Source organism: Nesoenas mayeri (assembly GCF_963082525.1).
Source record: "Nesoenas mayeri genome assembly, chromosome: 2".
Classification (NCBI taxonomy): domain Eukaryota; kingdom Metazoa; phylum Chordata; class Aves; order Columbiformes; family Columbidae; genus Nesoenas; species Nesoenas mayeri.
In genome coordinates, this window is record NC_137543.1 from 157834407 (window position 1) to 157858227 (window position 23821).

At 44.5% G+C, this 23821-nt stretch overlaps 1 protein-coding gene across 1 annotated transcript in view; it reads left to right on the plus strand.

The window, feature by feature from the left end:
- The window catches only part of ACVR2B (activin A receptor type 2B), a 101457-nt gene that overhangs the window by 65476 nt on the left and 12160 nt on the right, over positions 1-23821 (plus strand). Inside the window, exons 2-5 of the mRNA XM_080339360.1 lie at positions 16284-16491; positions 20197-20306; positions 21637-21788; positions 22930-23073. Of these exons, the coding sequence (XP_080195486.1) occupies positions 16284-16491; positions 20197-20306; positions 21637-21788; positions 22930-23073 (614 nt within the window). The remainder of the gene's footprint in view (positions 1-16283; positions 16492-20196; positions 20307-21636; positions 21789-22929; positions 23074-23821) is intronic.

Consider the following 23821-nt stretch of genomic DNA (forward strand, 5'->3'; position numbering starts at 1 on the left):
CCAAAAAACATTGATGTGACCAACCCGAGCTCTCCAAGGAGGAGAGAGGGTTAATCAGTTGCTTGGCTGGTCCGGAACACTTGGTCTCATTTATCATCTCTGCCTGTGTCCAGCTCCAGGGCGGTGGGTTTGAAGGGGGAGGTTAGAGCCGGCATTAGGGCAGGAGGCACTGAGTGTGTGGATAAAAACACTTCTCAATCTGGAAAAAACAATGTGTTTCTACTTGGTGTAGCTCGCAAATCCTAAATAATAGTACCGTATAAATGTTTTACAAATATATGAAGTCTTCTGCAATGTGAGTGAAACCACTGCTGGGTTCTTCGGTGCAGGGGGGGAAAGAGGGGCAGTTGTAATGTGGTGATGGAGACAAAGCCACAAGCCTGCGTGCGAGATCTGTAGTTCCCAAGCTGTGCTCAGCAGACCCATTACAGTATCTTATGTTAAGCTTTTGTTTTTTAGGTAACAGGGAAAGTTTGGGATCTTCAATGACTCAAATATTCCTAGTGGTTTATTCCTCACCCGATGTATAACCTTGGGTTTGGAGCTATGCCACCTCCTCCGTCTCCCCCCACCTATGATAACGATATCTGCTGGTGTTTGTGAAGCAGTGTTGGCATGGAGAGCTGCGGAGTGAACTGGGATGCTTTGCTGGGCTGGGACGCAGAAGGATCTGCTCGTTTTTTCGGCTGAGAAATGATACGTGAGGTTGCGCAAGATGCGCCGCATCTTTTGTCTCTCCCTTTTTAGGCAATATCCTATTTGGGAAGAGAGTAGCGCAGTGAAGACCAGATGTATGTTAAGCCCTTAGGGCCATATTGAAATGCAAATGGAAATGAAATAGTGTATTGCTTCCAAGAGCAGTAATGGTGGTGTGAAGACAAAAATGCTGCGTTGGTAGACTGTGTGCATCAAAAAGGGATAGCTGGTTATCAGTCCTGACAATGCTTTATCCTGTTGGGAAACCTGCATGCAATGCAATGTTGTATTTGGGGTTTTGAGGTCATTGTTACGCAGATTATTTAAGCCTGGATGCATTTTTAGCTGGACTTTGTCTAAAGAATAAACAGAGCCAGGGCTGTTTTCCAGTCATCAGCGAAACAGCCAGATTGAGGGCTTGAGTCAGCGATCCTTGCAAAACGTTACTGGCTGTCTTCAAAACAAAAAATTTAACGCTCTTTGCCTTTGAAAATGTAACCGTGCATAGAGTGATACACATTATTTTTACTTCATAAACAATTCTGATGCCTGGACCGTGGATGTGTGAGTCTTGGCTCTGGTTCTCACTTGTATTTGTGGTGCTTTGCTTTCTACATGCATCCATGTATGGCTGAGATGGCAACCTAAAGATGGAATTCACTTCCAAGATTAAAAGAGCTTAATTATCTCCTCCTGAAAAACCAGTGGCACAGGGACAGGAGTTATATTTTTGCTATGCTAGGGACGTGTGGCTTGTAGCAGCATAACACATAGTCCCTATCCCACTAGAAAAGCTTGCAGCTCTTGCTGCATGGCTTGTAGGTCTGCCCTTGCTTTCAACTCAATCTGTTAGAACTGGTTTTTAGTAGAAACACCAGCATCGTTCAGATTTTGCAGTGAGAGCACTAATCCCCATTAATTATCCCATGCTAGAAATGTACCTTTTAGGGCAAGGAAGACAACATGTGAATTCCTTGCTATGCTGAGATCAAAGGTGGTTGTGAGACATCAGCTCAGACTGAGCACTACAGTGACTTCTCTCTGCTTAGATTTTTCAAAACTCCTTAGTGGCTTGTGGATACTTAATTTGAGACATTTTAAACATATTTTTTGCCGCTTCAAGAATCAGGCACCTTTCCAAGATAGCTTAGGCTGCCTACCCTGAATGAAAATCTTTACTCCCTTTGATACTCTTGGCCCACATCTTCTTCAACAATTCAGATGGACAGGCACAGCGGCTTCCTCTGTGTTGGTGTAAAGGTCACTTATGATGTGTTGTTGAATGGCAGGGGCATCCTTGCTACATAAAACATTAAGAAGTTGTTAAGCTGGAAAATACCAATGAACAGATGAAAACCTTGTGCAAAATCTCTGCCCGTTGGGAAACGGTTGCAAGTGTTGATTTGAAGTGGACCAGGGATGGGATCTGGCAGGGAGGTGTTTGTGTCCTTCTCCCAGCAGCTGTTGGCTCCAAATGGCACTTCTGGGCTTGGGGCAGTTGTTCGAAGGGATTTGGTTCCTCGAATCCCAACATGAAAATAAATGCAGGCCGTCTGGATAGGTGAAATGGCAATCAAGAGCAAAGTCACAGTCGGTAACATCGTCCGACATTTGAAGTATTTTTAAATTATGTTTTCTTAGTTTGAAGACATTTAGTATAGGAATTGGGCAATGACCAGACTGGGCCAGAATAAAAGCCCACCCAGCCTGGTGACCTGACTGCATCTTGGCCAAAAAGTGCTTGAGGAGGAACAGCAGAACAAATAAGTGCATGTGGTTCTTCTTAAAACATTATGGGGCATCTTCTGAGAAGGGGTTCCCCACATCACCTGCCCTTTGCCTGAGGAACCGTCTTCTCCAGGTTCATGTTGAACCTGAATCTCACCAGCTGTGGTTGGTTAACCCTTCCACATTTGTTCATCACTTGTTTCACTCTTCATCAGTTGCCTTATCCTTGCAAAGCAGGGGCGATCTTAGAGGTGGGGGAGATTGATCAGCAATATTGTTCTCCAGTTTCAATTCATTGTCTCTTAGTGCTCATGAGAGGTCCTGGTATAACTAGAATAATAGATTATGTTTTACTGGGGTTATTATATTTTAAAAAAGCAAATCCTGTATTAGAGTATTTATATTGAAAAGTCTGAACTGTGACATGATAGCCAGGGAAAACCTGTACATGTAGTGGTGGGCTGAAACTCTCCTATAGTCTTATCTTTGCTCCAACCTCGAAAAGAAAGATATAAAAGGTGGAGAGCTTCCCGTCCCTGTTGCTGTCTCACCTTGGGCAGGTGCATTCACCTGCTTGTTGGTGTGGAAGCAGATGGATGGTCCTGCACTCTCCAAAAAGTTATCAAAAACTTTGTTTGCTCTTCTCAGATAGCTGCAACGCCTTACCAAAGTTCAGGAAAGTTGGCTGAAGAGCACCGAGAGCCGTGTGTCCAAACCTAGTGGGTGGCTGAGTTCTTTTATTGCTCAACCAGCTGCTGTCACGGTGAAACTTGTCACATTGCCTTGGAATTTTTTATTACTTTATTTGGTGAAAAAATGGAGTTCATTGGTGGTATGCCTTCCATTTTTATTCCTGCTGATTAACAGGAGTGTACAGTAATGTCTCATACTTTATATTTTCTTTTATTGGAGAGGTGGGAGTAGTTTGCACGCCCGTGTCCCCCGGGGGAGGCAGTGAGAAGATGTGTTCAGGGTTGCAGTTTGCTCATCTCCATGTAGCTGCCAGACCTCTACGTGCAAATTCCTGCACGCACCTCTCTCATCTTACAACTCATGCACAAAGAAGTAAACAAGTGATTATTGCATCTTGCCAATGAAGCTCTTGAGGAGAAAGGACTGCAGCTGAAAATGATCATGTTGCAGGCTATAAAGGGAGTATTTGAAAGATTTTTTTGTGAGGTGGTTCAAATAAGGATGAACTGATCCTTGATTGTGCTCCTGAAATCTGGAGGAAAAAGAAGAGAAGGAAATGTAAAGTATCTTCAAGTTTTGAAATGGTTTGCTCTGTCAAGGTCTGACCTACTCTCATATCAAGAAGGGTCTTCACTGAGTTTACAGGTTAGTAGAGGGAGTATTTATGTAAAATGATTGCTTAGAAATTCAGCTAGATCTTGCATAGTGCTTCAAACATCGATGCCTGTTGAGTCTTTTTTATCTACAGGGAAATGAAGACATGGCAAATCATGGAGTGGCTTGGGGCAGTTAGTGGCCTTGTGGTGGAATGAGAATGGTGACCTTGGCAGCAGAGCAGTGCTGTGTGCTGTGCGTCACAGCTGGGGACACTCAGCATGATGAGAATCACCAGGGATCAAACATCTTCTTGTTGCCACAACAGTTGTGTGATGGAGGCTGACAACCATATACTGTTGTTTTTTCTTTCACAGACCCAAATCTCTCCATTAAAGAATGGTTTGACTTGGAAGGAAGCTTTAAAGATCATCTAGCCAACCCCCTCCTGCCATGGGCAGGGACATCTTTCACTAGATCAGATGGCTCAAAGCCTCATCTGGCCTTTCCTTGAACACTCGCAATGATGCAGCACTCGCAGCTTCTCTGGGCAACCTCTTCCAGTGTCTCACCAAACTCATCATAAAAAAATCGCTTCCTTATGTCCAATCTAAACCTACCTTCTTCCAGTTTAAAGTCATTGCTCCTTGCCCTGTCACTGCAGGCCTTGGTAAAAAGCCTTTCCCCATCTTTCTTGTGAGCCTCCTTTATAGACTGAAAGGATGTAATAAGGTCTCCCCAGAGCCTTCTCTTCCCTTGGGTTCTCATTGCACTTCTAGTGATAAATCCCTCTAAATATTTGTGTCCCTGGAAGTGCCCAGACAAGAGCACCTCCAGCTCCTTATTTTCATATGTCAGCATCTGAATACATGGCAACAGCATCAGAGATGGGGCTTGTGGAGATTCCCACCTATCTGAGCTTAGGAAATTCGCTAGGAGTACAGTACTAAATCTTAGAATATTACTTTATGTTGTTTTATGTAATATTGGAGCCTGGTCACCATGGCAACAGGCATCTAAATAAAAAGTTGAACTGGGAGGGAATGTACCCAGTTTCTGGGGTGGAGCTGTTGTGCTCATGTCATCCATAAAGCTCCCATATGGATGGAGAGTGTTTGTCCTTCCATGCCGTGTGTGTGCTGTGATCCCAAGTGTTTTACTCTTCCTTGTGAGAAAACTTGAGAAAACTATAAAACACCTGGAAGGAGAAGACCTGTCCAAGAGCACGCGATTATTTTATTACTTCCCGCCTGTGAAACATGCAGAGTTTCAACTTCATGGGACAATCTGCTCAGGCACATTTTTATTTCAAAGTGGAATCCGGATGCTGGCGAGTGCATGTAATCAAGATGAAAGTTAATAGGTGACTTTATTTCCCTCCCCCCTCTTTACATAGTGTCTCTTCAGAATCTCTTTTCTAACTTGTCTTTAGAGAATCACTGCAGTTATCCAGCCGTTTCTTCCGTGCCTTTCATTATTGTAACAGAAACAATCACTGGAAATTGCATGATGCTATTGGATTGTGCTACATTCCTTCCTCAGGTCACTTGACGGTAGCTTTTTTCAATAGACCCAAAGGAGAAAGGTACATTTCTGTAAACATGAGACAAGTCCTAGATGTGCTGGAGCCACTTGGGAGAAAACTCCATTGTAAAAGAGGCTTTTAAAATTGCTCATGTGGGATTTGCCATTAAGAGAGTAAAGACGGGAGAAATGGACTTCTCATTCAGCTGACAACTTGCTTCTCATCCTCTGAAGAATTTTAGGAATGCCTTTACTTCCTTTTGGAGGGCTTAAGGCTAGTGTGTGATTGCAAGGGCTAGAGAGTTGCTTTTCTTCCTGCCTCCCTTCTCTTCCATGCGAGGTTCAGCTGTGTTGACTGAAGCTTGTTAACTCTTGAAATACCAGTGTACACTGGGAAGGAGGGTTTTAAAAGTCGGTGGTTTCCTTATGAGGAAAGGCTGAGGGAGCTGGGGCTCTTTAGCTTGGAGAAGAGGACACTGAGGGGTGACCTCATTAATGTTTACAGATATATAAAGGGTGAGTGTCAGGAGGATGGAGCCAGGCTCTTCTCGGTGACAACCAATGATAGGACAAGGGGTAATGGGTACAAACTGGAACACAAGATGTTCCACTTAAATTTGAGAAGAAACTTCTTCATGGTGAGGGTGCCACAGCCTGGCCCAGGCTGCCCAGGGAGGTTGTGGAGTCTCCTACTCTGGAGGCATTCAAGACCTGCCTGGACGCCTTCCTGTGTAACCTCATCTAGGTGTTGGACTGGATGATCTTTTGAGGTCCCTTCCAATCCCTGACATTCTGTGATTCTGTGATTCTTCTTTTGCAAAACTTGAGTGATCTGAAGATATAGGATGTAATGTAAAAGATGTCTCTTTCTTCAAGGAGGAGGTATCATACGTACTGCAATGGGCTGAACTGAGGAAACTCTGATTGGTTGTGATAACGCGTGCTTGTCCTTTATCAGTGTAACACTGGCATTAAATAGTGCTTGTAGTTTCTTGTGTGCTGTACTTTGGCTGTATTCTTACTCTTTGAGCTAAAATACACCAGGGTGTCAGAGCATCAGCAGTTGCTCATGCCCTGGGGAATGCAGGTTGGACCAGCAGCTAAAATTCATGCATTCTGTTCTCTAGAACGTAGGGAAATATGGGAATTTTGTCATATGGTATTCTGATGAGAATGGTTTTTGCCCAAAGGGCTTAATTACCCATCCAAACATTGAACCCTCGAGCGTACTATAGGAAGCCGTGGGCTTTGCTGCAACTCAGGGTTTTATGTAAAGAGCTGGGCAAGCATCCCCCACCTGGTCCCAGAGCATTTCTTCTGAAGCCCTTGGATCCTCTGAAACAAAAGTTTGGTTTTCTCAGATAAATAAAGTAGAGAGCCCAGCTGGGATCAGCCAACAAATGTCCATCATCGTACTGGAGCTGAGGTTTGATTTTACAAAGAGTTACCAAATTAATTCTTCCCTGAGTTTCTCACTTGCTCATGTAATCTGCTCATTAAGTGAGTCACGTCCGTGGTGCATTTGAATTTTGGTCGATGGTGGAGTTTAAAACAGGGATTTTGAACCCTCTCCCTCAGTTTAGAGTGACAGTGCTTTTTTTATTTGCTGCTGAGAAAACTGCCCAACTCCAGGCTTTGATTATTCAAGTGGAAGAGGGTGACAAGACGACAAACAAACATCATTTAGTTCTTGGGGGCACGCTTTCCTGATGCTTGACCTTTTGGACTTCCAACGTCTTCTTGTCCATTTACATGCATTACAGTTTTTCCAATTACCAGTGAATTAAATTTGGAATTGTGGTATTTGGAAATGTCAAGCAGAATCAATAGAAAAGCACTTGGGGCCCAATCTTAGTAGACTCAGCACATTTTAAAGCATACTTGAAATGTCCCTGCTGATAAATCTCAGAGGACCATGTGTAGATTATGAATTGAGGTGCTGCTCTTTGGGTACTGAAGCTCTCTATGGTTTGCCAGGTGGGCTGTGGTGTGTTAGACCCACATCGGTCTCTCCCTGGAGAAAACCTTAGAAATCAGGAGCTCTGAAAGTCATTTCTGCTGGTGGCAGCAGCACGGGAGGATGAGGATGGTGGGATAGAGCAGAGGGGCGTGAAAGAGCTGGGAAAGGTATCATCACATGGTTCCTTAAATCTCTCAACTCCCGTATCTTCATCGCTTGGCCTGGAAGGACATTTCTTTTATAGGCTTGCTTTGAAAGCTTTTCAAAACTTCACTGTGTGGGGGAAATATTTACGACCATACGTGATTTCTCTTCCTCCTCCCATGTTCTTTGGACACCTCACGATGGCTCCTGAGGAGAATGGGAGAGAACAAATGATTATGTTTTAAATGTCATTGCAGAATTTGCTGCATATTTTACTTTAGTGATTTGTGGCATCTGGTCGAAATCTGCCTTCTATTTGATTTTTTAGGAGTGTAGTTGGAAATATCTTTATCTTGTCATTAAACTCTGATATTTTCAGTCACTGAAGCTGCAAAGTTTGGGCCTGAGACAACCTTCTCAGTAGCTTATTCACCCAGTGTTTAGCCCACGATGGTCCACTTTTCATGCCAGAGAGTAGCCATTGCTGTTACAAGCCAAATAAATGATCTGCTTAATGCTTTTATAAATGCACACCTCAAATTTAAGGAAAAAAATATAATCTAAATACTTATACGCTTATTTGAAAACTTGTGGCCTGGGGGAGAAAAACAACCTCTCCTCTATGGAAATCCTATAGAGAATGAAGTATTTTCTTGGTACAGGGGTGCCAAGGAAGCCAGGAGATGTCTCCTAATGAGCAGGGTGGGTGGCGGAGCAGTTGTCACCCTCCTGCACGCCGTGGGATCCTTGGGGACGGTCACACATGGATAGACAGCAGCTCACCATCTCGGGAGGTTTGGCCGGGCGATGGGCAGCTTCATGTGTTCTCCACTCTGTGCTGCGGTCGGTGACGAGGCCCTTTTTGGATGCGTAACTTTGTGTTCATCGAGGTTGACTTGGTTTTGTTTTTATCCTTCGGGTGTAGTGGAGGAGTGTCTATCTATATTGAATTTTTTTTAAAAAAAATGGGCCTTTTTTGTATGTTATTACTAATCCGGTTTGAGCTCTGCTGTCCAAATTGCCTCGTTTGTGACCCAAAGTGCATTTAAACATGAACTGCAGAAGCACCACGGCATTAAATGCTTTTGATTGATCTCCCTGATGGTTTTATTAAAGAACTAAAACCGTTTTTTGGGGAGACAGATACAGTTAGTGATGCGAAGGGAGAAATCTAATTACATTTTGGCTTTGTCCTTAGCTGAAATGCTACAAAATAGGATTTTTCTAATGGATAACTAAAATGATCCCTTCTTTAAATAAAATATAGAAATGACCAGCTGAGTTCAAGTCAAAAATGCACTGCGTCCAGAAATTGATTAACTGCTGGCAACGATTCTTCCTGCTGCACACCAGGCCAGCCGGTGACCTGGCCAAACCTCCTTGGATCTCTCTGCCTGGCCAGAAGAATGATTTACTAAACCTTTTCCTCAGTGATCCTCCTCCTTGGTCCAAGAGATTAATCTCATCAGCTCTGTGTGTGTGTGTGTACACTCAGTATTCCACTCAATCGAATAACGCCGTCATCTTACTCAGCTCTGTCTTCCCTAAGCAGGAATCTGCCTGGTTTTATGGATTTGTGAGGAGCTGGGATGCTGCGTGTTCTTTTCCGGATCCTCCTTCTATCCGCTCTGTTCCACTTAAAATACCAGGGAAATTATTCAGAAGAATTAAACCTTTATTGCATCCTTTCCCCAAGCTGGCTCTAATGACTCTTAAAACATGTTCCCTGTGTTTTACAAAACAGGTTTTACTTGCAGTTTAGGGGAAAATTGTAATAAAGCTCTAATTCTTTTGAATAATTTCCTTGTTATTTTCTACTGAGATAAGCCCAAGTTAAAAAAGAGATATATGGGGTGGGGGATTGTTACACAGATGTCCGTGGAAGCTGTTAAGTGTGAGTCATGGTGTGAATATAGAAGCCCTGAGTTGTCATCCCTGGTGAGCAGGGAGGATGTATTTCTTAATATTAAAGTTCCTTTTTTAATTTTAAAAGAAAATGACTTAAAGCCTCCTGTCCTTTTGAGACTGGTTGTCAATGGCATCATTGCAGGTTACCATGGCAATATATGCTGAGATAATAGATTAACAGCCATTGATTGACTAGAAAACTTAAAGCTCTTTTATCGTGGGATATGCCAAATCTATTGACAGAAAACAAAATTTAAAGTAATATCTTCCCTTGGCGTTACGCCGTTGCCATTCTTGATGCTGGTTCTTGGCCTAGTTTTACCTGATCTGGCTTAAGAACCAAACCATTTTGCAATAGTTGGTGCTTTACTATGTTTTTTTAATTAGCCAGGGCAGTGCCCATCCCTACCTCCAGATGGTTGAAGGGGGCAAGCCCTTTGATCCGTGTCTGAGTGAAGTTTTGGCTTGAGAAAGGCGGAATTTCTGTTACATGGGGCTCATTTCTGTTATATGGGGCTCTGCCATTTCAGGGCTTTTGTGAAAGAACGGGGGCTACAAGCAACAAGTCTTTAAATCCTCATGTACAGTTACATACTTAACCACAGATGTCATCGCTAGTTTGATGCTTTGCTTAAAAATGTATTTAGACCCTATTATTTAAGTACAGCAGGAATGAAATCACTCCACTTGGGGAATAAGCGCCAGAGCAACATTTACTAATTGCAGATTCATTAGCAGCTCTGTAGAGATGCAGCGGGGTGGTCTCTCCAGAGCAACGTTTTCCAGACTTTCCCAGTTGCATGCCTTCCTCTGGCTTGATTTTGGGATCTGAAGTGCTCGCAATAACTGTTTGGTTTTATTTAATTTGCAGTCCTGCACCTAACTTCTGGCCAGGTGTCTGGGAAAGGGTGAACTGGGAGGCAGCAGCACCTCTTTCCCTTCACCCCAGTGCCTCCCAGTCTGCTCCATGAATGCTTAGATATTGGTCCCCCCACTGAAGGATGTGCCAACATGCAGCCCTGTGTTCAGAGGTGGCTGGTTTAGCATCCCACAGGCTCTGAGCAATGGGGAGGGCGAGCGGGAGCGGATGCTGATCCCAGAGATGCTGGGCTGCAAGGTGAGCGATAGGCAGCCTTTTATTTCCCAGCTCTGCTCAAGCATGCTGTGGTTTGAGGGATGGCTCTTGAAAACAAATACAAACCTCAAACAAAGGGCCCAACTTTCATAATCACACATGCAAGAATGCATCCGCAGTTGCTTAATTGCTACATGCAATTACCCTCCAAATTAGAGGGCAATTACCCCAATTCAGTGTACATTCTCTGTCATTTTATATTATAAAATCACATGTACAAATAGCTATATAGGGACATAACCAAGTGTTTGCAAATAACTTCAGTTGCATACACAGTTTCATGTAGAAAGCCCGGTGGTTTTGACAGTTAGGCAAACAGACTGTCTGGTAAATCACTCAGTGTTTATGCAGACTATTTTGACACATTCCATCTTTTCATATATACTTTCATTTTAGCTTTTAAAAAGGGGACAGGCAGAGATAAAGAGCTGAGATTTATAGCAGCCTTCAGCCTTGGGGAAGATATTCCCTGTATATCTAATTATGAGTTAGGAGCCCAGCAACTGCTAATGCCCAGACCTGGAGTCGCTACACTGGATCTTGGCTGTAATTTAGCAGCTGTTGGATAATGACACAGCCTTGGTGATCTGTCAGCAGCTCCAAATTAGGAGAGCAGAGTTTAGTCTCAGATCAGCAGCAAGGTCCCATGCCTCAGCAGGCTGAAGCCCTTCAGTTCAGGAGGACCCTTTTTAATGAGCTCCCTCTGTGCCTTGCTACTCCTGAGTAGAGGAGAGAGGTCTTCCCTCGTCACACGGTGTTTTGACTGCTCTTCCTATCATTACATGCCTCAGATAGGTGCTGAGGTTCTTGCATGGCAAAATCCTAGTGATGCTTCAGGCATCTGGAGCAGAAAAATAACCCAAGGGAATCAGTGTAATGATAGTTTCTCAGGACTGAGGTCAAGAAGTTGATTTCCACCCCAAAAATGGCTGGTGGTGGGTAGCTTCCCTCTGCCTTCATCATGTGTTGGGAGTTATTTTGGCTTGGTAGTATTTTGTGTAAAGGTTCCTTCTTCAAGGAAGGTTGTCGTGGTTTGAACCCAGCTGGCAGCTAGGGCCATACGGCCCATTGCTCACTGCTCTGCCTTAAGTGGGATGGAGGAGAGACCAAGAAAGGGAGAAAAAGAAAGAACAACCAACCTTGTGGGCTGAGATGAGAACAGTTTAATAGGACAGCAAAGGAAGATAAAATTATAATAATGATAATGGAGTATACAAGACAAGTGAGGCACAATGCAGTTGCTCACCACCCGTGACACCCATGTCCCATCTACTCCTGAGCAGCAGTATTTGCCACCCTGGCCAACTCCAGTTTAATATACTGAGCATGGTGTCATATGGTAAGGAATACCCCTTTGGCCACTTTGGGTCAGCTGTCCTGGCTTTGCTCCCTCCCAGCTTCTTGTGCACCCAGCAGATCATGAGAAGCTGAAAAGTCCTTGACTACCCAGCAGCAACTGAACCAGCAGTATATTATCAACATTCTTCTCATACTAAATCCAAACCACAGCACTATGCCAGCTACTAGAATGAAAATTAACTCTATCCCAGCTGAAACAAGGACAAAGGTGTTGGGCAAAGCCACACTGTGCATCTCCAAAGCACTGGGTGTGTGCAGTGGGATGTCAGAAACCCATCTGACCTATCTGTTCCTGCAAAGCCTAATTCTTCCTCAGACTTTGATTTCAAACAGGACTTCAGACTTTATTCCTTAAATGGCTATTTGTGGATCGTGGTATTGAAATGTTTATTGTTTTTGCCTGGCTGCTGTCATGAGACTCTTTTGCATGGAAGAACCGGGGTTTATAGTGGGCGGTGCTGCTGGAGATGCTATGCTGGCAGAGTATGGCTGGGCAGGTGGAGAATGGGGGACCATTGAAATAAACCAAGTTCTGACAGTGATCTTTAGACACTTGCTTACCAAATGTTTTATATCTCAATGATAATGGTAATAGAATATACTAAACAAGTGATGCACAATGCAGTTGCTCACCACCCATGACACCAATGTCCTACAAAGGCTTTTATTTTAGGAAAGCCTTTTTTGTGTCCAAAATTAATCCTGTCCCTTCCCTCAGCTGCTTGGGTTTGGTTCAACACCTCCCTTGAGCCAGAATGTGCTGCCGTGGGTTGAGGGAAGCCCACTCAAGTCCAACCCAACCTCGTTGCACTAATGCATGAGCTGTGTCCGGTGGAAGGAGACAAGCACTTCTTGCACTCATTTTGGGGCAATACCCTTCAGTTTTTCTTGCAACTTGAAATGAGAAGCAGGATGTGGTTGATCTGTGCCTCTCCTACCTCTGTCACTTGGCAGAAGTATCCAGCTCTGTGTTTCCTACAGGCCTCTGGTGGCCTCAGGGGAATGGGCACTTCCGTACCTGTTGTCCAAGGGGAAAAGAGGCAGGAAAAACTAGATGGCTTCCCGGACATGCAGGAGTAGAGCTCAGATTTCCTCCTCCTGGTCACCACCACCCCACCATTCCTGTCAAAGACACAAAACCCTGTTTCAGTTCCCCCTCCTGCCATTCCGTGGAGAGTTTTAGCACAGTGAATGCAGATAAGGCAGTTTGCTGCAAACTTTGGTCTCTGCGTGATCCGTTACAGAGCGAGGTGTGAGTGTTTCTTGATGAGCTAAAGCAGCAGGTAAAGTAACACCCAGTCCTGGAGCTGTGGCCCTTCCTACTGAGACCATCTTGGGCACAAACAAAAGGGTTTCTTGCAGTCCTGAGCACCCAGCAGGATGAGGATCCTTACCAAAGGGCTTTTTAAAAGGATCTGAAAGCAGGTAGCAAACATGCAGGTTTTTGAAGTGTCTCTGTAATGCAAGCATCCTTAGGAGCTGTTTTAAGGAAAACATGCACGTATTCAGTCATCCAAAACTTTATTCATGTTTTTATTCAATTCATCTAAACTTTGACAACAGGGGAAAAACTGCGAAAGGCCTTTTTCCTGGCGCAGTTGCTGTTTGCAGAGTTGGGTTTGCGTGTTTGCAAGCAGATCTTAGTCTTCAGCTGAAACTTGTTCCAGAAAAGACAACTGTCTTGGGGGAAGGGAGCCTGGGCTCAGCACAGGATTTAGCAGCCTTGTTTTGCTGGTCCCAGAGCCGACACAGCTCCTGCTGTACATCTTTTTAGCATTCCCTTTTCAAAGCACAGTAGAGACATCAAATCTCACCGCAGCTTTGTGCATTGTCTTGGCCCTCGTTGCAGGTGGAGAAAACAGAGACTACACAATATTGCTTGAGGTTATGGACAGAAGTGGCTGAGCCAGGATTAGATTTTGGGGCTGCTTCCCAAGCAAATGGTTCGTTAAGCTTTCCTGCTTTCTGGGAGACGGGATTGGGAGAGAGAGGAAATTTCCCTCTAGAGCAAAAGCGAGATTGGATTTGGGATGATGGCAGTGATAATGACAAAATGTATTTCAAGGACTGGACCAGAAGGTGACAGTGAGGATCAGGTATCAGGTATCAGCTTGAAGCCATGTGAAATATTACAATTAAGTGAAGATATTTACTCATTCCTTTATAAAGAAAAAGATACCGGCCTCCCTGCACACAAGACAATGCTCCTTCGCTTCCCTTCTGATTTAACCACTATTTAGCAAAAATGCTTAATCTGCCCTAACAAAGCGTGGTGTAAGTATCAAGAGAGCAAATATCCAGGCTTTAACAAGGAGTGTCAATATTGACACTGTTCTGTGTTGAGGGATATTGGTAGGTTGTTTTTATTATAGTAAGCAACTTGTCAGGGGAAAACTCAGATGAAGCTTTGCAAGTGCCGATAAAACCTGCAGGTGCTATTGAAATTGAGCTCTTGTTCGTGTGTGCTTTGAATATAATTTTCAGTTTCTGAAGTCGGCTTTATGACTTTCTCATACCCCTCCTCCCTTTCAGTCTCTCCCACGATGCAGATTAAACATTCTTCCAAAAAAAAAAGAGTTACTGAAGGATTGAATACCTCTCCAGTTGTCAAGAAAACTTCCTAGTCGGATGAGTTTGCTCCATACCATGAAAATGACCCGTCACTGAGTCCAGGTGTTGATATCAGAAGCAGGCTGGACACATCACCCCTAGCTTGTGCACAAACCATGGTTTCTCCTGCACGCTTCTTGCAGTTCCACTCCGTGCCAGGTCATCTACACTCTTTGCTTGATACCTGCTGGCAGCAGAAGGTTGATTCCCTACAGCAGATCAGGCTACGCTGAATAGCTTGAATACAATCTCTAGCTCAAACAGCATCTCTCAAAGGCTCTCCATGCACTGCAAAACTGGAGGCGAATCCTCCCACCAGGTAACAGCTTGGAGACCTGGCAGCTTGAGGAGCCGCAGGCTGTGGATAGGCAGGTCAGGCTTCCCCAGCATCCTGCTGGCTTGGGACACGTCATTTAATCTTGGCCACTCGCTGCTTGGTGTCTTATGCAGACTGAGTTGCCTCACCTTGTGGAGACGTCTCAGAAGTGGCCAGTTTGCTGCGTTGAGTGGGAACCACAGTCTGGGTGGTCATCTAGATATGGCCTTAACTGCCTTAACTGCTGCATTGAAGGTTGTAGGGCCTTTGGAGAGGTAGAGTCATGAAAGCACTGCAGATTTTTCCAGGCAGAAACTTAGCTCAGTGTTTTGCAAAGGTCTGGCTATTCTGGGAGATGCAGCACTTTCATTTCATCATCCTGCGGGACCCGTTTGTGTTTTCTACCCAATTGTCAACACATTTTATTGGGATACCTAAGTTTTCCACAACTGCAATCCATAAGTGATCTTAAAGGTCTTTTCCAACCCAAATGGTTTTATGATTCTATGGAAATAATGGCCAGGTCTGACCTTACCTTGGATTGGGTGATCCCGAGGAGAGATGGCTGCAGAGCATCTCAGGATTTACAAAATCATGAGCTTCATGGTACCTTTTCTGAGTGTTTGCTTACATGTCATGTATCTGCTGCATTCTTCTCACTTTAAACTAATTCTTAAAATGCCATAAAGCTGTGTATTTCCAAATGAAGACAGGATTTCTAAGGCTTGGGACAAAACAGGTCACTTGCAGATCTCACTGTTCCCTTACTTATTTTTAATGGATGTGTCTGTACTCGTGTTTCAGTTCTGTGTGTTTGTGGCCACATGGGAACTGTTTCACTTGGGGCAGGAGGAATTCCTCAGTCCTTTGGTACAAGGCTATAAGTGGTAAAGGACCTACAGGCTATGGAGACTTGAGGACCACTTGAGTTTGTGGTGGCCAAACATCCATTTGGGGTGGCCAGACTTATTCAGGGAACAGAGTTACTTTTTGGTAAAGGTCTTGCTTGGGTGGAGGGGCGGCATGTCAACCACAGCTAAAACGTGGCATTTATCATATGGAGGCTTATCAAGTAAGCCTGAACTGGGACCTAAGTGAGAAACAGGCACTGGTCCAGTCTTTCTCTGCAGGATGAATATTATATATGCTCACTTATAACCTACCCATGTAAGAAATCATTTATTTTTTAGTGGTGTTTCCCAAAATAGGAGTGGAGAGGAAGGGTAAAATCTTCTGTGTGACATCCCAGCAAGTAGCAAGTGGCACCTCAGGAGGTTGCCTTTCCTCAACATGGTTCCTGGGTTGCCTTGTCTTGTACATCCCCTGTTAGGGTCCTGTGGCTGAAGCACTGGCCAGAGGAGACCTGGGAAGTTCTCAGCTGGGCTCTTGACTTCACCATGAGCTCCTCTTGTGAGCCCAGGCAAACCTGACCTCTCTGTTCCCCACCAAAAAAAGAATAACCCTCCATACCATACTGAAGCTCACATTGATGAGCTACTTTGCTCCAGGGAAGGCAAATGTATGCATCACCTAAAGCAAAGCCACGTGGAGATGCATCTCCTAGGATCTGTTTCTGATTTTGCATGAACGTATTTGGGATTTGAATTTTGCTCCAGGCCCAGGCCATGGGGAAGCTGAAACAAGGGAATGCATTTACTACAATGCCAACTGGGAGCTGGAGAAGACCAACCAGAGCGGCGTGGAGCGCTGCGAGGGGGAGAAGGACAAGCGGCTCCACTGCTACGCCTCCTGGAGGAACAACTCGGGCTCCATCGAGCTGGTGAAGAAAGGCTGCTGGTTAGATGACTTCAACTGTTATGACAGGTAATAGCCTGGTTTTTGTTTCATTTTGTTCTGTTTTTCTGAATACAGGTTGAATTGTTCCTCTAAGCGCAAAGACTCATGATTTTTGTATCAAGGGAAAGAAAGCAAGTCCAAGTCAATTGGCCCATTCATCCCTTGTAATTACTTCTGTTGCTAATGTAGCTCTCTGAATTGTCACTTATCTGCCTTGACTTTCCGAATAGAACCTGCAAAAAGCACTTTTAGGGTTTTTTGTTGTGTGTTTGTTTTGGTTTGGTTTTTTTTTTCCTTAGCAAAGCTTTGATAATTCTGGCATGCGTTGAAAAACGTGTCCTGTACCATCAAATGAAGAGCAATATGTTCTTCCAAGAGCATTTGGCGATACAAAGGAAAACTTGGAATCGTTTGGAGCTCTCTAGCAAAGAAAGCACAGATATCTGGAGGTGGTTAGAGGTTGAGATATTCTGAGGTCGGTAATGTTGCAAAAAGTTTTGCTGTTCTTCATCTGAATTAAGAGACGGGTGAGAAGAAAGAGCGGGACAGCAAAAGCAAAGCGCGTGTTTGTGTGTCATTGCCTGTAGCGAGCTGAAAAGGAGAGGTTTTGTAGAACGAAGGCTCCAGCCTCATTACATAGCTGGGAAAATAAACCAGTCTTTTCTCATTCCCCTTGATGCAATTCTACAGAGGAGAAAAGAATTAAAGCTAAAGAAAATAGCTCTCTGAAGTTTGACGGTTTAAAAGGACAATGCTTGGTAGCTCTGGATTCAGTCAGGGTTTCTGTAAAATAAAACCAAAACCAAACCAACAAACAAAAGCAAAAACAACAACAACAACAAAAAAACCCAAACCCCCAATGTCCAACTAACCAACCCAAACCGATCCCTTTCAATGGGGATGAACAGAACATAAAATTCAAGGATTTCCCTTGGTATAACACCAGTGTAGGGTGCTCGCACCTTTGTACAATCCCCAGCTGTGCATCTTTGTAGCTTCCCTTTCCAAAAGTTTTAGGACATCAGGTCCTATGTCATGGGGCTTAAGCTGGGACTAGATCTGTCCCATGGCTAGAGACTTTTCTCCCTATGGTGCTGTACACTGTCCCTGCTTTTGTGCTCGTTGTCTTAGCTTATCCCAACTGTGAGTTGTTCCACATCTTCCTTCTATTATTAGCGCTGGGTTTACTTTCCCACCACACCTATTCCCTTGCCAGTTGTGTAGCCAAGCTCTATATATAGTTAAATTTTTATTCTTTCCCGATAAATCAATCCTCCTTGGCCCATTAGTCATTTTAATGCCGATTCTTCTGAGAACAGAAGGTCACTCTAGTTTTCTACTTCTAAGCAGAAGTGTTTACTGTAAACAGATTTCTCCTTTCAGTGTCTGCTCTTGTATACAGTGACACTTGTATTGTCACTGAGTGTCTCTGTGCAGGAATGTAGTGGTTCTTAAACTTTGTCATAATATGTTGCTCTGTTATAACAGTAAAAAGTTTCCAGGGCTCCTCGCAAGCCTTTTTGCAGCCCTGGGGTTGAGCATCCATTATCCCGCAGCCTCATTCTTCAGTTCCAGGGCAAAGCTAAAAGATCTTCGGAGAATTAACAAACAGCGCAAGCGTTGAAAGCAACGTTTGAAATAAAGGTTAGCTTTAATTAAATAAAGGCTGTTTAAATGGAGTCTCTTTTTATCTCTTCTTCTCTTGAATGTCTCCATCAGTCTTTCACACAGGTAGTGTTGCATCACAATGGCTAAAAAGGTGACTTTTTGATGGGTGGTGCTGTGCTGATGCCCTTTCCGTCTCTGTCTTCAGCATCTTTGGATGCTGAGCTCTTGAGCGCATCTCTTGGGAGATGGACCTGTATCTGCAAAAGTGTCCTCTGCATGCAGGGCATGGTCCTATTCTGCCAGGCAACACATGCTGGTCCTTGTCGCTGGAAGGTGAAGAATTCAGGAGTGCGAGGGTTAGGGTGATGCCTACTTACTCTGTTCTTTATCTTAAGGAAACAAGAACGTAGCATATGTACATTTAAGGCTATAGGAAAAAGGTAGTGTTTAAAAAATCGACTTGTGTGCTCTTCCTTTATTTACACAGCCCCACCAAGAGGTCGTGTTCACGTTCCCTTGAAGAGCACGTGAACTGCTACGAAACGTGCCCTCGCTGCCATAGAATAATGTGTCATTCTCTCCCACTGTTTCATTTGTAATATTTGCTAAGTATAACATGTCATATGTACCTGGATGGCTGCCCCGAGCGCACACCAACTCAAAGACAGGGATAATGAATTGCAGATGTGGAGCAGGCTGTTTTCACTCATTAGCTTGATTTCTTAACCAACAGATTTAGCAAAGGGATGTGTTTTCTCTTGAAGACTCCGATACTGATGCTGTTAAATCCAAACGGCTTGTTATCTTATTTCACGAAAAAGCATCTGGAAACATTGCTTAACTTGTTAAAACATCTTTGGTCATTTGAATAAGTCAAATAGCTGTTTTTTTTTTTCTTTGAAGTTTAAAAAATAAAAACCTGAAAAACAAACCAAGTGCTTCCCAGCTGAGATCTTGCAGGAGACATTTTGTCTAGAGCCGCTTTTTTCTTTCCCAAAAAGGAATGAAACACCAAAAACTACCCTGCATTACGACTGAAGAGAGCCCTTTCCATCCTTCTTGTGGCAGTATGTCAGTGATACCACAGAAAAAGAGGCTTGGCGTGGGTTCACAAATGAGTAATAATGTCAAACACATATGATTGTTTTGCTACTTCCTCCGAGTGGTCGAAGGAAGGAAGTTATGCATATAATTTAGCTGGGCTTCAGGAAATAGTTTGATACAGTTCTCTGCAGAGAGCAGCTCTGCAACCCTGATCGCCAAAAGCAGAGGGTAATGTAGTAAAAAGTGGCGGGGAAGGGAAGCAGGTATTTAAGAAAGGGAAAGAAACGACTGCTAAAGTGCTGCAAAAATCACTGCGCATCTCTTTTGGCATTGACCTGTGGGAGAGGGAGGATGTGTGGAAGCGGAGTCGGTTTGATCCGTGGCCATCCCCTAACGCCTTGAGCAGTGTGGAAGGAAACCTCGGTGCTGCAAATGCTGCGGCACTACCTGGATAAGAGGCAAATAGGGAAAATGAGAGCTGCAACCTGATTTTCTTAAAGCCTTTTGTGCAGGAATAAGTTTTCTTAAAGGAAGAGGAGATGGCGCTTGAAAATTTAACTTTAAAAGCAAAACCAAACCAAACCCTGCACCGCAGGTGCTGCTGGTGTCTGGTTGCCCTTCCAGCGCATAGAGTTAGTGATGCTCAAGGCTGTGAGAGTGGTCTGAGCTCAGCCCTCCTTGTATGTGCTTTATGGCACAATCATTAATTGCGCAATCAAATGCTCCTCTCCCCTGACAGCATACATACGGGCTGCGGGAAAGGCGCTGTTCAGGGAATGAGGCATCTCTCCATCGTTTTTCTGCTTCTCATTCAGTTAGCGGCGACGGCTGTTATTTATTACTCGCCATCTAATGCCTTCAGTACATATGGAAGCATTTGTTTCCTTTACGGTCTTTTCAAGGATCTTTGCTATCCACTGGGGTATTAGAGTGCCAGGTTGTGTTCTGTAAGAGGAGAGTGCCGATCTGTGCAGCACAGCAGAAGGAGAAGGTGCGTGAAGAAGGCGATTCGGGGCAGGAGTTGGCTTATGTTGGTTTTTCTGTTCTCTTCATTGCCGTGTCTGTCCCTCCCTGATGCAGGCAGGAGTGCGTAGCCACAGAAGAAAACCCTCAAGTGTTTTTCTGCTGCTGCGAGGGCAACTATTGCAACGAGAAATTTACCCATTTGCCTGAAGTCACCGGCCCAGAAGGTGAGTGACCATTGTGGGTGAGAAGGGAGAGTCTCTTCTTCTGGTCTTCTTGATGACTTTGGGTTGCTGGATGTTGAGCAAAAAAATATATCCGATAGGACACAAAGTACCATTTGAGTTACAAAGTCCAGAAATCTTTCTGCTGGGGTTCTTTAAGGATAGTTTTTTAAGGTTGTTTCACTCTGTGGGTAAAGTGTGTTATATCAACACCTTGTAAGGATTAGGTTTTCTTCATGGTGGGCTCTTAAAAATCCCACACAGGGGGAAGAGGGCAGAGTGATTTATACAGCATGGATCAACTCAGACTCTTAAAAGGTGTTTGACACCTTCTTTATTAATTTTCATAGGCCAAAGGTCTCCAAATATCTTGGAGATCAAGGATTTTTGCATTTGATTGGTCTTTTCTTGGTCTGGGGATTGAAAGGGAATGTGTGTGTGTGTCAGCTTTCAGAGTTTGTGGATATACTTCGGGGAAGAAAAGTAATAGCAGGTCCTTCTTCAGAGGCTAATAGAAAAATGATGATTCTTTTAGCTCTAGGCTTGCTGAAGTATCATTCAGTAAAAATTATTAAAGCAGGTGGGTCTTTTCCTTAGGATGGTTTCTTTTGCTCTCAACTCCCTGCCTTTACTGAGATGTTCCAGTAGACTATTATCAGATTTTCCCGGGCTTTCCTGTTAGGTTTTTAATTGTTTACATGGGTTTTATTATCTCCTGTTATTAATGTACCCGTGGCAACCTAGTAGCAAATATTCTTTCTCTCACAGTTTTTTGTTTAATTTGGCAAGTCTCGTTATTTTTTCCTTCTCTGTCTCCAACATAGCAACATGGCTCCATTTAGTATTCCCATTGTTTGTGTCTCAACTGCACTGATGTAATTTGGAACAAGAACTACTGTGGGAATAGTGCATTTGATTGTGGCTCCGGCAGCATTTTACTAAAAACTGACATCTTGTCAATCACTACAAAAGGCAAAGCGGTGCTGCAAGGGATTTCGTGCTCGCTTAAGACTTTCACAAGGGTTAAGAGGAGGAAATTTTCTGCTTTTACGTATCCCAGCAAGAAATGCCCATTTTAACTAAAGGTCAGGCGGAGGCTCAGCTTGCAAAGTGTGGTTTGGACCGTTGTAGCTCCATTAGTAAAAGCCGTATGGAAAAGAGTGAACCGCAGAGCCTCATGAATGCTGTTGGATGCAGCAGGACATGCCACTAAGTATTGTCAGCTTTGGAGTGGAGGTCAGGATGGAGTTTGATTGCATCTGGCCCTGTAGCTGACAGTGCTGTTACATGCCTGAAGGGTCCTTTCTCTCATTTACCCTCTCTCTTTTCTCAGTCATATACGAGCCGCCGCCACCAACGCCCTCCCTGCTCAACATCCTGGTGTACTCGCTGCTCCCCATTGCTGTCCTCTCCATGGCCATCCTCTTGGCCTTCTGGATGTACCGTCACCGCAAACCTCCCTACGGGCACGTCGATATTAACGAGGTGAGGGAGAAACCGGGGGCTTTTCCAACTCGTTCTCCTTTATTTGGACCTTACGAAAGGCGCGGAGGCCGCTCAGTATATGTTCACATCCACTTTTCCTTCACTCTTTTCAAGTGGCCTAACTTTTCTTCTCTGTCCTTTTGAAGATGGTGGTACAGTTGGCCTCCGTGGCCCACTCTGCGAGGCTGGTGGGTTTACACGGGGGTTATCACCATGTCTGAGATTCCTAAGGGATGGAGTTGCACAGCCGTGCTCATTGACCACTCTTCTCCCCAAGCTCTCAAACCCCTTGCCTGATTTCAGCCAACTTTGCAAAGGAGCGGAGATCACAGAGATGATAAAGTTCCTAACTATGGGGTGAGGGGAGATGCTTTCCCTGTTGAAGCTCAGTTTTTATGAGCCATCAGAGAATGCATGCAGGAGGTCATCCTCATGGCCCAAAGCCATCAGGAACTGGTCCTTGCTTGCTCTGCTGTGCCCTGAGCCTTCTGGTTTCTTCTGAAGAGCTGAGCTGTTACCTCTCCCTCCCTTCTCTGCCCATTACAGCCCATACTGTGAACCTTTCCCATCTGAAAGCAGAGAGGACACAGCTCCAACCTCACGCGTCCCGCGGGGTTGCGTTGTTCTCCCGGACAAATGCAGAGTTGAAATAGATACGATCTTTATGATGCTGACAGACCTGTTTACTGCCCATTGCTAGGGTTATGTGAAACATGCTTAATGAAGTGCAAAGCAGTGGGAGGTTTTAGGTGTAGCTGGCTGTTGGGTCACAAAGATCAAAAAGTTCCTGCTTTTGGCAGGAGGTAGCCTTGAGGTCATCCATATTTTACAGCCCAGAATAGCTTTTGCTTTGAAAACATAGGAGAATTCAGGTTTTGCCAGAGGATAGCAGGCAGTAGTTTGACAGACAAAGTGACACTTGGAGGCATAGATTGTTATACGTGTTCTGTACAAATACCCTACAAAGCAAAACAGGGAATTTTGAGCTGCTTTTGCTGCAAACAGTACACCTAAATAATCTGCATTAAACAAAATGTTATTTCTTTGTGCCTCTTTCCTCATATACAATCTTTCCATCACTCCCCTCCTTTCTATTTTCTAGTCCAGTTTCAGCTGGTGACAGTGTTTTTCTCCTGTGCAGGACCCCGGCCCGCCACCCCCTTCTCCCCTGGTTGGCCTAAAGCCTCTGCAGCTCTTGGAGATCAAGGCGAGGGGTCGCTTTGGCTGCGTGTGGAAGGCTCAGCTGATGAATGACTACGTAGCAGTGAAAATCTTCCCTATTCAGGTGAGAAGTGCATTGCATTAGGTTCTCACTCATTTGGCTTCCTCACTGGTGCTGAGTTGCTCTAAGTGCCTATGGAGGTGTTTTTAAGACGATAACAGAGATGCATTTGGACTCTCCTGCTGGGGAAAAAGTTCAAGGACCTTTCTTTCCTACACTTTTCTCTGTGTTATCGAATTACCAGCTGTCTACTGTGGTAGTAGTTGCTGCAAGAAGGGCAAAAACAAGCACATTTTGAAATCTATAGGATATTTTAACTTCACTGCAAGTTGTAGAATTATAGAATAACTTGGGTTGAAAGGGACCGTCAAAGCTCATCCAGTCCAACCCGTGCCATGAGCAGGGACATCTTCACCAGCTCAGGTTGCTCAGAGCCCCATCCAGCTTGGCCTGGGATGTCTCCAGGGATGGTTCATCCACCACCTCTCTGGGCAACCTGGGATGGTGTTTCACCACCCTCAGTGTACAAAATTTCTTCCCCATGACTAGCCTGAATTTCCCCTCCTTTGGTTTAAAACCATCACCCCTTGTCCTGTCATAACATGTCCTTCTAAAAAGTCTGTCCCCATCTTTCTTTTGGTGCCTTTTAAGCACTGAAAGGCCGCAATAAGGTCTCCCTAGAGCTTCTCTTCTCCAGCTGAACACCCCAGCTCTCTCAGCCTGTCCTCCCAGCAGAGCTGTTCCAGCCTCGGATCATTCCTGTGGCTCCTCTGGCCCCTCTCCAGCAGGTCCATGTGTGTCCTGTGCTGAG